We start from the raw sequence: 13,601 nt of genomic DNA on the forward strand, positions 1-13,601 counted from the left end.
GTTGTAATTTTACCCCAAATGGAAAGAACAGTGAAGCTAAGCTTTTGGAGAGCCAAGGGATTCTTCGTACCTTAGGGAAGAAGGAAACAACTGCTAAAGGGAAGCTGCTGTAACTACAGGCATTTTTGCACTGCTGATGAACTCAGGGATTCAGGCCATCACGGGACTTGCTACCATCCTTACCTCTTCCTTTTCATAAGTTTTCAACCAACAAGCTTTTCTCTGCTTGTTTAAGTGAAGTTGGGTAGGAGGCAGGAAGATGAACACAACAAGATTATTTTATAGAAATAAATCTGCATCATTTTATAAGAATGAATCTTACTGAGAAGTGAAAATTCAGTTACGGTGAAAATTCAGTTACACTGTCATAACGGGTATAATAATGAGAGGAAGAGTTCTTCCTTATTTGATAACACTCTAGTGCCCCAAAGAGAAGTTTCCAAAATGGGAATGAAAAAAATAGGGAGAGTGGCCTGGTTATATTATTTTCCTTATGTAAACTAGTGCTTTTTCATTAAGTTTCTGTAAGCAGGGTGAGAACCAACATTTTCTACCCTTTTTCTATGAAAGGAAGTCAGTTGAGTGTGAACTACACTGGAGTATAGTTACTTGCCCTAAAAATAATTTAGATGTTAAAATTTATAAAACTTAAACTGCTTTTAAACATTTTAAAAATAAATAGGTCTTTGAAGAGGATGTGGGTGGGTGTTAGGTCAGTAAGAGATTTCAGGTTTTAATGATTAAGAATTCTGACTATTGAGTACAGAAAATTGAGTTGTTAAAACTTCTTTAATTAGCATATTTGTATATATTCAAAGATGAGAAATGCCCGTATGTAACCTGAGGTATAGGAAGAATACCGTGCTAGTATATCTAACCTTGATAGGTATTTTGGCTTGTTGTGAAAGAAAAAAAATTGTTATACTGAGTAGTGAAGAACTCTTTAAAGTCACTTTACTGTCCTGAAAAGCTACATTTCATAAACTGTTTTCAAGCCAGACTCTTGCTGTTCCTTTCTAGTTACTATTATAGGTCAGCAGAGTAGCTGAAAATTAAGGACCTGAGGGATTTTTAGAGACCATAACTCTTTTGTCTTAATTAAATGAAGTTGGTGCTCAACATCAATAAGCAGCACATAAAATTGGGGTTAAAACTGTTTGAGAAGACTTCCTTACCTGCATAGTAAATCTTCATTTCCAGGATGGAAAATTAGTGCCAATGACTATTTTCCATAAAACGGATTCTGAAGACTTGCAGAAGAAACCTCTCCTGGTACATGTATATGGAGCTTATGGAATGGATTTGAAAATGAATTTCAGGCCTGAAAGGCGGGTGTTGGTGGACGATGGATGGATATTAGCATATTGTCACGTTCGGTGAGTCAACACATTTTGCCTGGAATGTGAGTACTGGAGTATTGTCACATGTTCAAAATAACAGTATATTGGGGAGCAGAAGTTTATTTTCTCATTTGTATTGTTGAATTTGTGTATTCTTAAACCTGTGCTAGTAGAACCTGATTCAGTAACATATTAATTAATCCCAAAAGCAAAAGGGTAGATTTTTTGGATTTTACACCAGATTTTTAGGATTTTTAGAATAGATAAACTAAGCACTGTACTTTCTTAGTTACATTATTATTTCCATTTAATTCTCATGAATTTGGGTTTTTCTAAAATAGCCTCTTAAGCTGGACTCCCTTTTTTCCACTCTAACTTCCATTTTATTTAAGCTGTTTTCAGGACACAATTAGTATTATGTTTCTGCTTAAAATTCTTTACCACTTCCCCATCTCCACAATAAAATCCAAATACCTCAGTGCAGTATTTAACGTCCTAATGATTTGGCTTATCTTTGTAGTGGCATCTGTCATCGCTTCCCAAACATGTCCTGCTCTCCAGACATGCACATCCTGCACATCCAGCCTCGCTACATGCTTTCAAATGACAACGTCTTTCCCCTCTGTGCCTTTGCACATGCTGTGTCTTGATGCCTTCCCTTTCTTTGCCCTAGTGGGAACTCACATTCTTCCTTCAAGACTCAGCTTAGATATCACCTCCTTAAAGCATTCATGTTCCTGACTCCTGTATATACCCCTAACCTGACAGGTGGATGTTCTCTCCTCTGGTTCTGGTTCTGTTATAGCAGCAACCACATTGCTTGGTAGCTGTTCTCTTTCCCCGCAAAATTATGACCTCCAGGACAGAGGATTCTACTTTTTTATATTTTTAAGGCCTGCATTTAGCACAATGTCTGGTAAACAGTAAGCAGGCACTCAAAGCATATTTGTTGAGTCAGTTTTGTTTTTTTTTAAGGAAGATTTATTTAACAACTAGTCAAAAAATGATACTGTTTTTCCATATTAGGTACTAGAGTCTTGCAAAGCTAACCATTAGATCTATTATAATAGATATTATTGTTTAAATTAGATGATCTTTAAAATCCCTCTTATTTCTAAGATTCTCTATTTTTAAAATTAGAATAAGGTTTCATAACTGACTCATTACTAAATTATGTCACTTAAATTATTAAATCTTTAATATGACACTACCTTTGCATGTTTCAGTTCTGACTCTGCCAGTTCCAGTCATTTTTTCTGAATGCAGCAACTCTTCTTGTCTTAAAATCTCTACGTTCTTGTTTTACAGATACAGATATTTTTTCAAATTTCTGACGGCATAATTGTTGGGACGTTTCTTCCTACAGAACACCTTTATTTTTCACTCTTGCTTTATCCAGTGCTTTATTACCATTTTCATAATCCAGTGGTGACCTAGATCTTAGATAGAGGAGATCCTTAGCTTGAGATTCTCTTAAGTAATATTTTAAAAGGTCAGAAAGTTTGAGGTCCTCATCAGCTGACACTTTTTCTGGTTTTATCAAACAGTTCTGAACCTTTAAGAAAAACTTGCATATATGTAGAAACCTGAGTTCCTAAAGCATATAATGAAGAACCAATTCTACTGTAATCATCTGCAGTGCTTTTGTGGGATCTCATCATCCTGTCAGATTTAGCAGATGCATCCTTAACTCGGTTATGATATTCTAAAAGGAATGTTCGTTCATGCTCAAAGAAATCATCTACATCCTTTACTCAAGAAACAACTACTTCATCTGCTGATTTAACCACATTTTTAAAGAAATCTTCAAGTTTCTCTTTTTTATTTTGTCCTCGCACAGTCAAATGTTGATTATATTCCAGGAAGACATAGAAATTTAAATCTTTCCTCAAAATGAGGTGTGCTGCCACACAACACAGGAACACTTCATGCACTGCAACGGTCTTCTTTTTTTTTTTTTTTTAACATCTTTATTGGGGTATAATTGCTTTACAATGTTTGCTTTATAACAAAGTGAATCAGTTATACATATGCATATGTTCCCATATCTCTTCCCTCTTGCATCTCCCTCCCTCCCACCCTGGTCTTCTTGAATATTGCCAAATATACTCAGCTTCCAGCTCCTGTTTCATCTTTGTGAATTCTTCCTTTGTCATAGACCCTTCTCGAAGTTTCTGTAGTTTTTCCCTTGAGGCATCAAAATAGGGTCTTGGTGGTGCTTGGAGGGATAATGTAACCTGCATGGTCTTCACTTTCAATGAAGGAATCACGAAGCCAGATAAGTTCCTTGTGTTGTCGAACAACAGAAGACTCATTTTGTTTAAAATTTGGCAATGAACTCTTTGTGTGAACAGTGAATTTTACTTTCTCTCTCTTACTAAGAGCATCAGAAATGTCCACCTGTAGAGCAGCATCACTTTGAAGATCTACATTTATTGCTCTAAGTCCGCGGTCCTCCTCTGAGAGGAAGTCGGGGCTGTCCTGCAGGGTTGGCAGGGCCCGGCACGCCAGGGAAGAGGATGGAGTCGGGGAGGCACAAAGCGAGACATTAGTGCCAGGCCCATGAGGCCCCCATGCCTGCCCCACGCCTGCTGCTCCCCACTGCACGCCCAGGTCTCAGCACAGGCTTGAATCAATTTTTGATTGTTTGTGTCAGGGGTTGGCAAACTTTTTCTCTGAAGAACAAAATAGTAAACATTTTAGGCTTTGCAGGCCACATATGGTCTCTGTTGCATATTCCTGGTTGATATTTTTTTCCCCAACCTTTAAAAATGTAAAAATCCTTCTTAGCTCAAGGGCCATACAAAAACAGGCCTCTGGGGAGATTTAACCCGCAGACTGTAGTGTGCTGACCCTGACCTATATATCATTTACATTTTTTCCCCACTAAAACTTTTTTGCCCTTTAATTTCAGGGGAGGTGGTGAGTTAGGCCTCCAGTGGCATGCTGATGGCCGTCTAACTAAAAAACTCAATGGCCTTGCTGACTTAGAGGCTTGCATTAAGACACTTCATGGCCAAGGCTTTTCTCAGCCAAGTCTAACAACCCTGACTGCTTTCAGTGCTGGAGGGGTGCTTGTGGGAGCATTGTGTAATTCTAATCCAGAGCTGCTGAGAGCTGTGACTTTGGAGGTAAGTACTCTGCCTCTACGGTTTACAGAATAGGGAGGCGTGAAGTAATAGATGCTCTAAGAAAAATTTTCTGTTACAGTTTTACCATAGCATAGGAGTATAACAAAGCTTTTAAATTTTAAGCATAGAATTACAGCTCTGGGAGAACTTCCCTGACAGTATTCTTTATTGATATTTAAGGATTTCCTCTGAAGGATATTAATGGCTATTCCCACTGATCATTTTTTATTTGTAAGAACATTTAGAGTTGGTGGAAAAGAGACAAAGCATATACGAAACACCAGATCCAGGAAGTCAGGTCAAGCACACTGACTCTGGAATGTGTGAAATCCTTTGACTCTTCTTGCCCATCAACATTTCAGTCCTGGATTTAGGGCCTCTCTGTTTTCACATACTCTATTCTTATTAATGGTCTTTAGGAATATTTTTCTATATTTCAATTGAAATATCTTTTCCTGTTCTGAAAAGGCTCTATAGTCTTTTCCTGATGTCCAAAGTTATGAAATTATAGCCGCTCATTTCACCTCCATCTTTCTTCTGCTTCCTGGTTAGTGTAGGGGAGAAAGAAATTTTCCTCTTCCCTCTAGGTTCTTCTGGCTGGTCTCAGAATTAAATTGACATGAGACAGATTAACAGGAGAAAAATCAAACAAATGTTTAATAACATGTATACATGGAAGAGACCCAGTAGACTGAGTAACTCACCAAAATGACCAGAATGGTGGCCATGGTTATTCACCTTAAACACCATCTTCAGCTAAAGACGAAAGAGGATGTTAGGGGTAAGACTTCAAGGGGTAGAAGGCAGTTCACATGGAGGTGGAAAAGCAAAAGTTTGATAAACAGATGTTTGCTGGGTTAGCAGAGACCATGGGACACAGAGTGGACTCTGGTCTCTAAGCATTTCCCCACCACAGCTAGTCCATATTTATTATCTGGTGATGTTCCTGTAATACACCCTCTATCTAAATTCTTCAGGCTGTTAGGGAGAATATCAAAGTTTCTTCCTGAGTCTTTTGGGCCTTGATTGTTTTCAGCTTGAAATAATCTGGGGGTGACAAATTTTGTTCTTCTACAATAGATATTCTAGAAGATAATGACTAAGATGGAGAGTAAATTATTTTCAGGTTTTTTTTTTTTTTTTAAGGGTGTGGGCTATACACTGTGGGCTTGTATTAAGTAAATAACTGTTAAATATTCCTGATCTGTACATCTGTTTTTTAATAGAAATACTAAGTATAGAAGGGAAAAAACTCTATGCACAAAGACACTAATGTCAGAATTATAAAGAAAATGCAACTAACCTTTGACTTTCAGAAATCAGAAAGGAGGGCTTCCCTGGTGGTGCAGTGGTTAAGAATCCGCCTGCCAGTGCAGGGGACACGGGTTCGAGCCCTGGTCCGGGAAGATCCCACATGCCACAGAGCAACTAAGCCTGTGCACCAGAACTACTGAGCCTGCGTGCCACAACTACTGAAGCCCGTGCACCTAGAGCCCGTGCTTTGCAACAGGAAGCCACCGCCATAAGAGGCCTGCGCACCTCAATGAAGAGTAGCCCCCGCTCGCCACAACTAGAGATAGCCCGCATGCAGCAAGGAAGAACCAACACAGCCAAAAATAAATAAATAAATTTTTTAAAAAGAAAGAAATCAGAAAGGAAATAATCAGAAATATATAAGAATATTTATCCCACATTGCTTGTAATAGTGAAGAATTGGAGGTAACGCAGTTATCCCACAATTCATTCAAAGTTTGGAGCCCATTATGTCTGACTGGTAAACCTAAGTCATGTGGCTACTCTCACTCTGAGGGAAAGCTGGGAAAGGAACTATCTGGCATTTAGCTCCTCTACAGTGAGAGGCAGGCTGTCTCGTAAGGTTAGGGATATTCCAAATGCAGAAAAGGAGCTAAGATGCTAGGAAGCCAAAAAGAATTGCATTTGCCCATATTTGCTTAATGTTAATAAAAGAGAAAGCTGCAAAACATGTTAACAGAAGATCATATAACTACATAAACAAAGCAGCTCCCATTTTATTAAATGTTTTAATACTGGTTATAAGCCAATGAGTGATATTCTTTTTCAACTTGGATAATTTTCAGATTTTCTTCAATTAGCATTTATTACCTTTTTATAATGTAAAATGTCCAACTGAGTTTATTCATGTGTAGTTGGGGTTTTATTTTTAAATTTTAATTTATTTTATTTATTTTTAGCTGCATTGGGTCTTCGTTGCTGCATGCAGGCTTCTCTAGTTGTGGCAAGCGGGGGCTACTCTTCCTTGCAGTGGTGGGCTTCTCATCGTGGTGGCTTCTCGTTGCGAAGCACAGGCTCTAGGCACGTGGGCTTCAGTAGTTGTGGCACGTGGGCTCGGTAGTTGTGGCTCATGGGCTCTGGAGTGCAGGCTCAGTAGTTGTGGCACATGGACTTAGTTGCTCAGAAGCATGTGGGATCTTCCTGGCCCAGGGCTCGAACCCATGTCCCCTGCATTGGCAGGTGCATTCTCAACCACTGCGCCACCAGGAAAGCCCTTATTTTTAAGTTTTAATTGTGGTAAAATAACATAAAATTTACCATCTTAACCTTTTTTTTTTTTTTTTTTTTTTTTTTGCGGGACGTGGGCCTCTCACTGCTGTGGCCTCTCCCACTGTGGAGCACAGGCTCCGGATGTGCAGGCCCAGTGGCCATGGCTCACGGGCCCAGCCACTCCGCGGCATGCAGGATCCTCCCGGACCGGGGCACAAACCCGCGTCCCCTGCATCAGTAGGTGGACTCTCAACCACTGCGCCACCAGGGAAGCCCCGATCTTAACCATTTTTAAGTGTGTTCAGTTCAGTAGTGTTAAGTACACTCAACGTTGTTGTGCAACCAGTTTCCATAACTCCTCATCTTACAAAACTGAAACTCTGTACCCATTAAATAGCAATTCCCCAATTTCCCCTTCCTCTGGACCCTGGGAACCACCATTCTAGTTTTCTATGAATCTGACTACACTGAGTTACCTCCTATATAAATGGAATCGTACAATGTTTTATATGTCTTTTTTTTCTTTTATATATGTCTTTTTATAACTGGTTTATTTCACTTAGATAATGTTCTCAAGGTCTATTGTGTTGTAGCAGGTGTCAGATTTTCCTTCTTTGTAAAGCTGAATTTCATTGTATCATTGTATTTATATTTTGCTTATCCATTCATCTATCAGTGGACACTTGGGTTATGTCCACCTTTTGGGTATTGTAAATACTGCTGTGAACAGGGGTGTACTCTTCAAGACCCTGCTTTCATTTCTTTTGGATATATACCTAGGAATAGAATTACTGGATCATATGATAATTCTAAGTTTAATTTTTTAAGAAACCAACATACTCTCTGCACCATTTTACATGCCCACCAGCAGTGCACAATTGTTCCAGTTTGTCCACATCCTTGCCAACACTTTTTTTTCTTATAGTAGCCTAATGGATGTGAGGTGGTGGCATTTATTATGTGAATAAAAGAAACAAAACTAAAGGCAAAAATTGGGAAATTGGAAGATAAATCCTTTGTCATTTAAGGAGTCTGAATACCTTAAAAGCCAGTTATAAATCACAGACCTTGGTTACAGACTGGCTAATAAATCTGGCTCCTGGGAATGTACATAACTTCTTGAGCTTTGTTCTGTGATGTCAGCATGTATATTCATAAAGTATAGTATTTATCTGAAACTCATTTTACCAGTTTATTAATTGAAGTTTAAATTTCTCTGGCTTTTTTTTTTTTTAAGGCACCTTTCTTGGATGTTCTCAACACCATGATGGACACTACACTTCCTCTGACATTAGAAGAATTAGAAGAGTGGGGGAATCCTTCATCTGATGAAAAACACAAGAACTACATAAAACGTTACTGTCCCTATCAAAACATTAAACCTAAGGTAGTGAAAGACAGTTATGATATACTATGCTGAAGTGATAGAGAGAATAATGAAAAGGATATTTACCCGAGCCAAAGCAGGAATTTAGTAAGGCCTTAGATTGTTTCTCCTTATAATACTCACCTTTCAGCCCCTTCTCTGCTCATACTCCATGTTTGTTTCAACTTAATAGCTCAGGAGACTAGATTCAATAAGATCAAGGTCTCACTAGTCAAGAAAAGGTTATTCCAGGTAACAAGTAGTCTAGTATTGTGATGCCACATATCTCTCAAGAATATCAAATGAGAAAAAAAGTTCTAGCACTTAGGGAAAAAGGAATTGGAGGTAATTGTTTTTCATAATCCATAAGGTGGAAAGGGACCATAAGGAATAATATAAATTCTTTGTACATCTCTTTTCTTTCAGCATTATCCTTCAATTCACATCACAGCTTATGAAAACGACGAACGTGTACCTCTGAAAGGAATTGTAAACTATACTGAGAAACTCAAGGAAGCCATCGTGGAGCATGCTAAGGACACCGGGGAAGGTAGGAGACCACCTGGGAGCAGGGGACGTAGCTACATGGACTGTCACCTTCAGTGTACTGCTCAGAGTAGTACTGCAGACCAAATCAGTCACCCATGATTTTAGACAAATCAGTTTTTCCTGTGTCAACTACCCATTTGAAGCAAATGTAATAACTATAACTGCCTCGCCTGTTTTTCAAAGGACAGCATTAAAATAAGGTAGGGAACGCACAAAGAAAAAAGTAAATTTAAATATCTACATAACTTGGAGGTGTACTATCATACCGTATCATATCATTCATTCTTTAACAAAATTAATTGAGCTGTTATTCTTGGGAATCTCTAAAAACAAATTCTGAAGTTTTTGCTCTGCAGCTTCAGTGCCCAAACTAGCAACTTTAATTTTCTCTAGATCTTTCCATTTTATTAGACAAGAACTCTGTTTTTCCTTGCCAAGACATGCCAGGACCTTCTGGGCTCAGGGTTGGAGGGTCTCACATACAAGTTTCCAGACAGTTGCCCTGTATTCAGTTCTGTGTCTCACTTTCACTCATTGCTATAGTTGGTGTTTGCAGGTCACAAGGCTCTCAGATTCCGTAAGACCGATTGGCTTCCTTCTCCATGTAGCCCTGTAGTCTCTTCCATCCAGCTTCCTCTGCCTCTGGGCCTCCTCCTGCTTTTCCTGTTTCAAGAATTTGTTTTCTACTGCTCTCCCCAACTCTCCTGTCTTCGTTGTTGGTGGTGGTCGTGGCTTATGCCTTTCTCCTTCGCTGTTATTTTAATAGAGTGCTTGGAAGGAGCCGGGTGAAATGGGTGGGTCTCAGTTGGCCGAAACCTTCTAATTGTTTCATATGTTAACTGTTTCAGGTTATCAAGCCCCCAATATTATTTTAGATATTCAGCCTGGAGGCAGTCATGTGATTGAGGATTCTCACAAAAAGGTATGCTATCAAGCCCCTTTAAGTTGACAGATCCCCAATTAGTGATGTGTTGTACTCAGCCTTTCAGTGGTTACAGCAGGGTTTGTGCCGGCTGCTTCACCAACTGTCAAGTCTATGGCTGAGATCTGAGGGGGAAGGAAGAACTCAGAGTCAATAAAGAGAAAAGGTACTTGATACAGGAGCTCTGTCAGAGAAAGTAGTTGAATCTCAGTTGTGGGGAGCCTTCTGCCTCTGTGCCAAATAAAAAGTACCTTTGCCATAAATTGCTGACTTCAGGGTTAGGTGAAGATGGATGGACAAGGAGAGACTTGAACACTGGAGTTGTACCACAAAGGCCTTCTATCTAATTTTTTAAATGTGTTTCTTTTAGATTACAGCCCAAATTAAATTCCTGTATGAGGAACTTGGACTTGACAGCACCAGTGTTTTCGAGAATCTTAAGAAATATCTAAAATTCTGAAATGCTGCATTCAGTGGAAATTGGAAACACACTGAAATATTTCATAGTCATATTTCCAGTTACATTAACAAAAGTGAGTTTTTTAAGTTAGTAAATAATTTTTAAAATTTGCTTCTCTGTCCAGATTTTGTTTTGTATACAGCTCACTTGCTTATACCGTTGTCTCCATTGATGCACACGCCCCTTAACCTAGGAAAGTAGTTTTCAAACCATGCTCTGTAGAAGGACATAGAGAAGGGAGTGAAGGAAGGATTGGTGACAGCAGAACTTTCCCCTTTCCCGCATCAGAACAGGTTTGTTTTACTCTGATTTTCTTTGAACAGTTTACAAATCAAGGTCCTGCTTCTTTGCTAGTGAACATTTTTAGATACTCTAGCAGTTAAGTCATCCTCCAGTTTCTGTACCTGCATTTTATGGAAGAAGATGATATTCCTCACATTAAAATTCATTAGATCTCTCTAATATTCTGGAGTCCTAAGGTGCTCTGATCATCTCTTATTGATGCTAACTCAAAAAAATTACAAGTTCCTGCAAGGGATAATTTTCTTTTAAACACTTTATTATTCTTGAAAAACATTTGAGAACCTATCCTAAAGCAGTTTCACTCAAGCTACAGAAATATCTAAGAATTACCGATCATAAAGTTCACCCAGCAGCATGCTGCTGTACGTGAAGTTACTGCAAATGCTTACAATAGAACAGAATGCCAGCGTCGCCATCTCTTTCACAGAGGTGCCTAACACAAGCTGTACAGTATGTTCAATACACTGGAATAGCATGCCCGGTTGGAAACAAAACATCTATCTTGGAATGCTGTTTGGTGATGAAGGAGATTCCTCGTGTTGTATTCAAGGATGAGTCCTTCTCCTTTGTCCAGTGTAATGGCATGCGTATCAACTTCACGGCCTTTGTAGGCAGAATTGGTACTTAACCTTATCCTTACTCTTGTGGGAATATCTGAAATCATTTCCTTTAGATTTAGCAGTGATAAGTCTCCAAAATTCAGAACCATGAGGAAGACTCTGTCTATGCCGTCCAGCTCTCTTGTGTACACAACAGAGTGGTTGTCATTCCTCAAGTAGCAAAACCAGCCCCTGCTGAGGAGCAGCTCATTGGCATGAAGCAGACTTAATTCTTGATATAACTTCAGTGCTGATCTGGGCTGAGTCTTTTGGACCTATTTTTTTAAAAAAGAATATTCATATAAATGTTTGATTCTAAGAGTATCAAATAAGGAATTATTTCCCCAGAAAACTTGCTTCTATTTTAACCCTTAAAACAACTACCAACTTTTAAGTATTAATAAGTAGGTAAGAATAGTTTATTTAACTACCGATAGAAACTACAAATTCAGGGTTTCACCTTGTCTGGGAGTGACTGCTGCGTGCACAGTTCTCTGCTACATCTTGGCCAGAGCTGATGTAGAGGCCAAATTTGACTCCACTAAATGTCCGTGTTTAAGTTAATGGATATTTAACTTGCCTAAAGAAAGTCCCTTTATGCTATATTTAACTGGCAGAAAAGCAGCCATCATGGCCATGGACTCCGAGCACCTCTCGTGAACTGGAGTTCTCTGTTCTCTTCTGTAGAATAATGTGTAGGTTGGTGTAACATTAACAGATGCTAATTATGAACAGAAAATTGCAGAAACGGATGCAAAGCAAAATGCTGCCTAAAGTGAAAGTTAAAATATGCCCATTAAAGAAGATTGGGATTAATTTTAACAGCTGTATAAAATATACATAATTTAATGTACTTTTCTTGTTTTCCTTTAACATTTTAAGCATCTTGTTATATTAAATGTCATTTTAATGGCAGAATAATATTCTAATGAATAGTTATACGATACTTAATCATTCCCTTTCATTTTGACATTCAAGTTTCTAATATGCTTCCCCCATATTTGGATTACTTATTTAAGATATAAATATCAGAAAGACAATTATTATGTCAAGGAGTATGGATACTTGATACATAATGCCAAATTTGTCTTCATAAAAGCTGTTGCCAAATCAGTGATAGCATTCATTTCATTGTAGTCTTGCCAGCCATGTTGACCTCAGAGGTACTGGTGGTTGTTTGGGGCAGGTGCGTAATGTGTGGTGTTTAGTGAATATCTAATGAATGTCTGAAAAAAATGTTTATTCTGTGTTTATCAGGTACAAAGGTGTTTATGGTACATGTATATGGTATATGTATATGACTTGTCAAATTACTACTAACGTTTTCTATAGCCTTAGATAATGCATGAAAAAGCATACTTCAGTGCCACTCACATAAGAAGTGCCCAGTAAGTGTTAACTATTATTTTTGTCTACTTCATTTACCACTTTCTAGAAGTATGTTGAAGTGTCTCTCTGTAATTGTTGATTTATCAGTCTTTAATTGCATTTCTCATAGTACTTGTTTTATACATTTTAAAGGTATTGTTAGATGCATAGATTCATGATTTATAGGGGAATGTTCTTTCATCAGTTTTTGAAAATCACCTTTGTCTCATGCTTTTCATATTGAATTCTATTTTGTCTGCTATTAAATATTTCCACATCTGCTTTTTGTAACTATATTTTTTTAAATAGAAAATTGCATGCATACAATATAAAATTCAATTATAAGAATAATATATAAATGGTTTTCTTCAACACTATCCCCTAGCTTCCCATTTTCTCTCCCAGAGATAGACGCTATAATTGTTTATATTCTTTCATTTTATGTTTCATATGAAATACATTCTGTGCCTATGCAGACATAGGTAGACATACTTTTCCCTTGTTTACACAAATAGTGGCATGTTACCATTATGTACGCTGTTTTTTTAATTATTTAGTACATGTTAGAGGTGGTCTCTTATCAATGCACAGAGAACTCCCTCATTCTTTTTCACAGCTGCGTACTTGTCTCTCATATAGATTAACCATAATTGATTCAACTGGCTTTCTATTGATGAAATATATAAATCATTTCCAGAGTCTTCTGCTATTAAGAACAGTGCTCCACAATCCCACTACTGGGTATATACCCTGAGAAAACCATAATTCAAAGATTCATGTAAAAAAAAAAAAAAAAAGAGTCATGTACCACAACGTTCATTGCAGCTCTATTTACAATAGCCAGGACATGGAAGCAACCTATGTGTCCATTGACAGATGAATGGATAAAGATGTGGCACATACATACAATGGAATATTACTCAGCCATAAAAAGAAACGAAATGGAGTTATTTGTACTGAGGTGGATGGACCTAGAGACTGTCATACACAGTGAAGTAAGTCAGAAAGAAAAATAAATACCATATGCTAACACATATATA

General features: G+C 38.0%; 2 protein-coding genes and 1 pseudogene across 4 annotated transcripts in view; 1 reads left to right on the forward strand and 2 right to left on the reverse strand.

Moving 5' to 3' along the window:
• PREPL (prolyl endopeptidase like) overlaps positions 1-13,277 on the forward strand; it is a 57,072-nt gene extending 43,795 nt beyond the window's left edge. For all 3 annotated transcript variants that reach the window (XM_060309390.1, XM_060309391.1, XM_030857789.2), the window contains 6 exons: positions 1,201-1,376; positions 4,255-4,471; positions 8,232-8,381; positions 8,787-8,910; positions 9,758-9,831; positions 10,202-13,277. In XM_060309390.1, coding sequence (XP_060165373.1) covers positions 1,201-1,376; positions 4,255-4,471; positions 8,232-8,381; positions 8,787-8,910; positions 9,758-9,831; positions 10,202-10,291 — 831 coding nt within the window. In that variant the 3' untranslated portion in view covers positions 10,292-13,277. The remainder of the gene's footprint in view (positions 1-1,200; positions 1,377-4,254; positions 4,472-8,231; positions 8,382-8,786; positions 8,911-9,757; positions 9,832-10,201) is intronic.
• On the reverse strand, positions 2,537-4,142 carry LOC132598265 (sorting nexin-6 pseudogene; annotated as a pseudogene).
• The window catches only part of SLC3A1 (solute carrier family 3 member 1), a 37,313-nt gene continuing 33,917 nt past the window's right edge, over positions 10,206-13,601 (reverse strand). The window contains exon 11 of the mRNA XM_060309392.1: positions 10,206-11,468. Within this exon, the coding sequence (XP_060165375.1) occupies positions 11,028-11,468 (441 nt within the window). The 3' untranslated portion in view covers positions 10,206-11,027. The remainder of the gene's footprint in view (positions 11,469-13,601) is intronic.

Source organism: Globicephala melas, chromosome 12 (genome assembly GCF_963455315.2).
Source record: "Globicephala melas chromosome 12, mGloMel1.2, whole genome shotgun sequence".
In the NCBI taxonomy this organism is placed as follows: Eukaryota; Metazoa; Chordata; class Mammalia; order Artiodactyla; family Delphinidae; genus Globicephala; species Globicephala melas.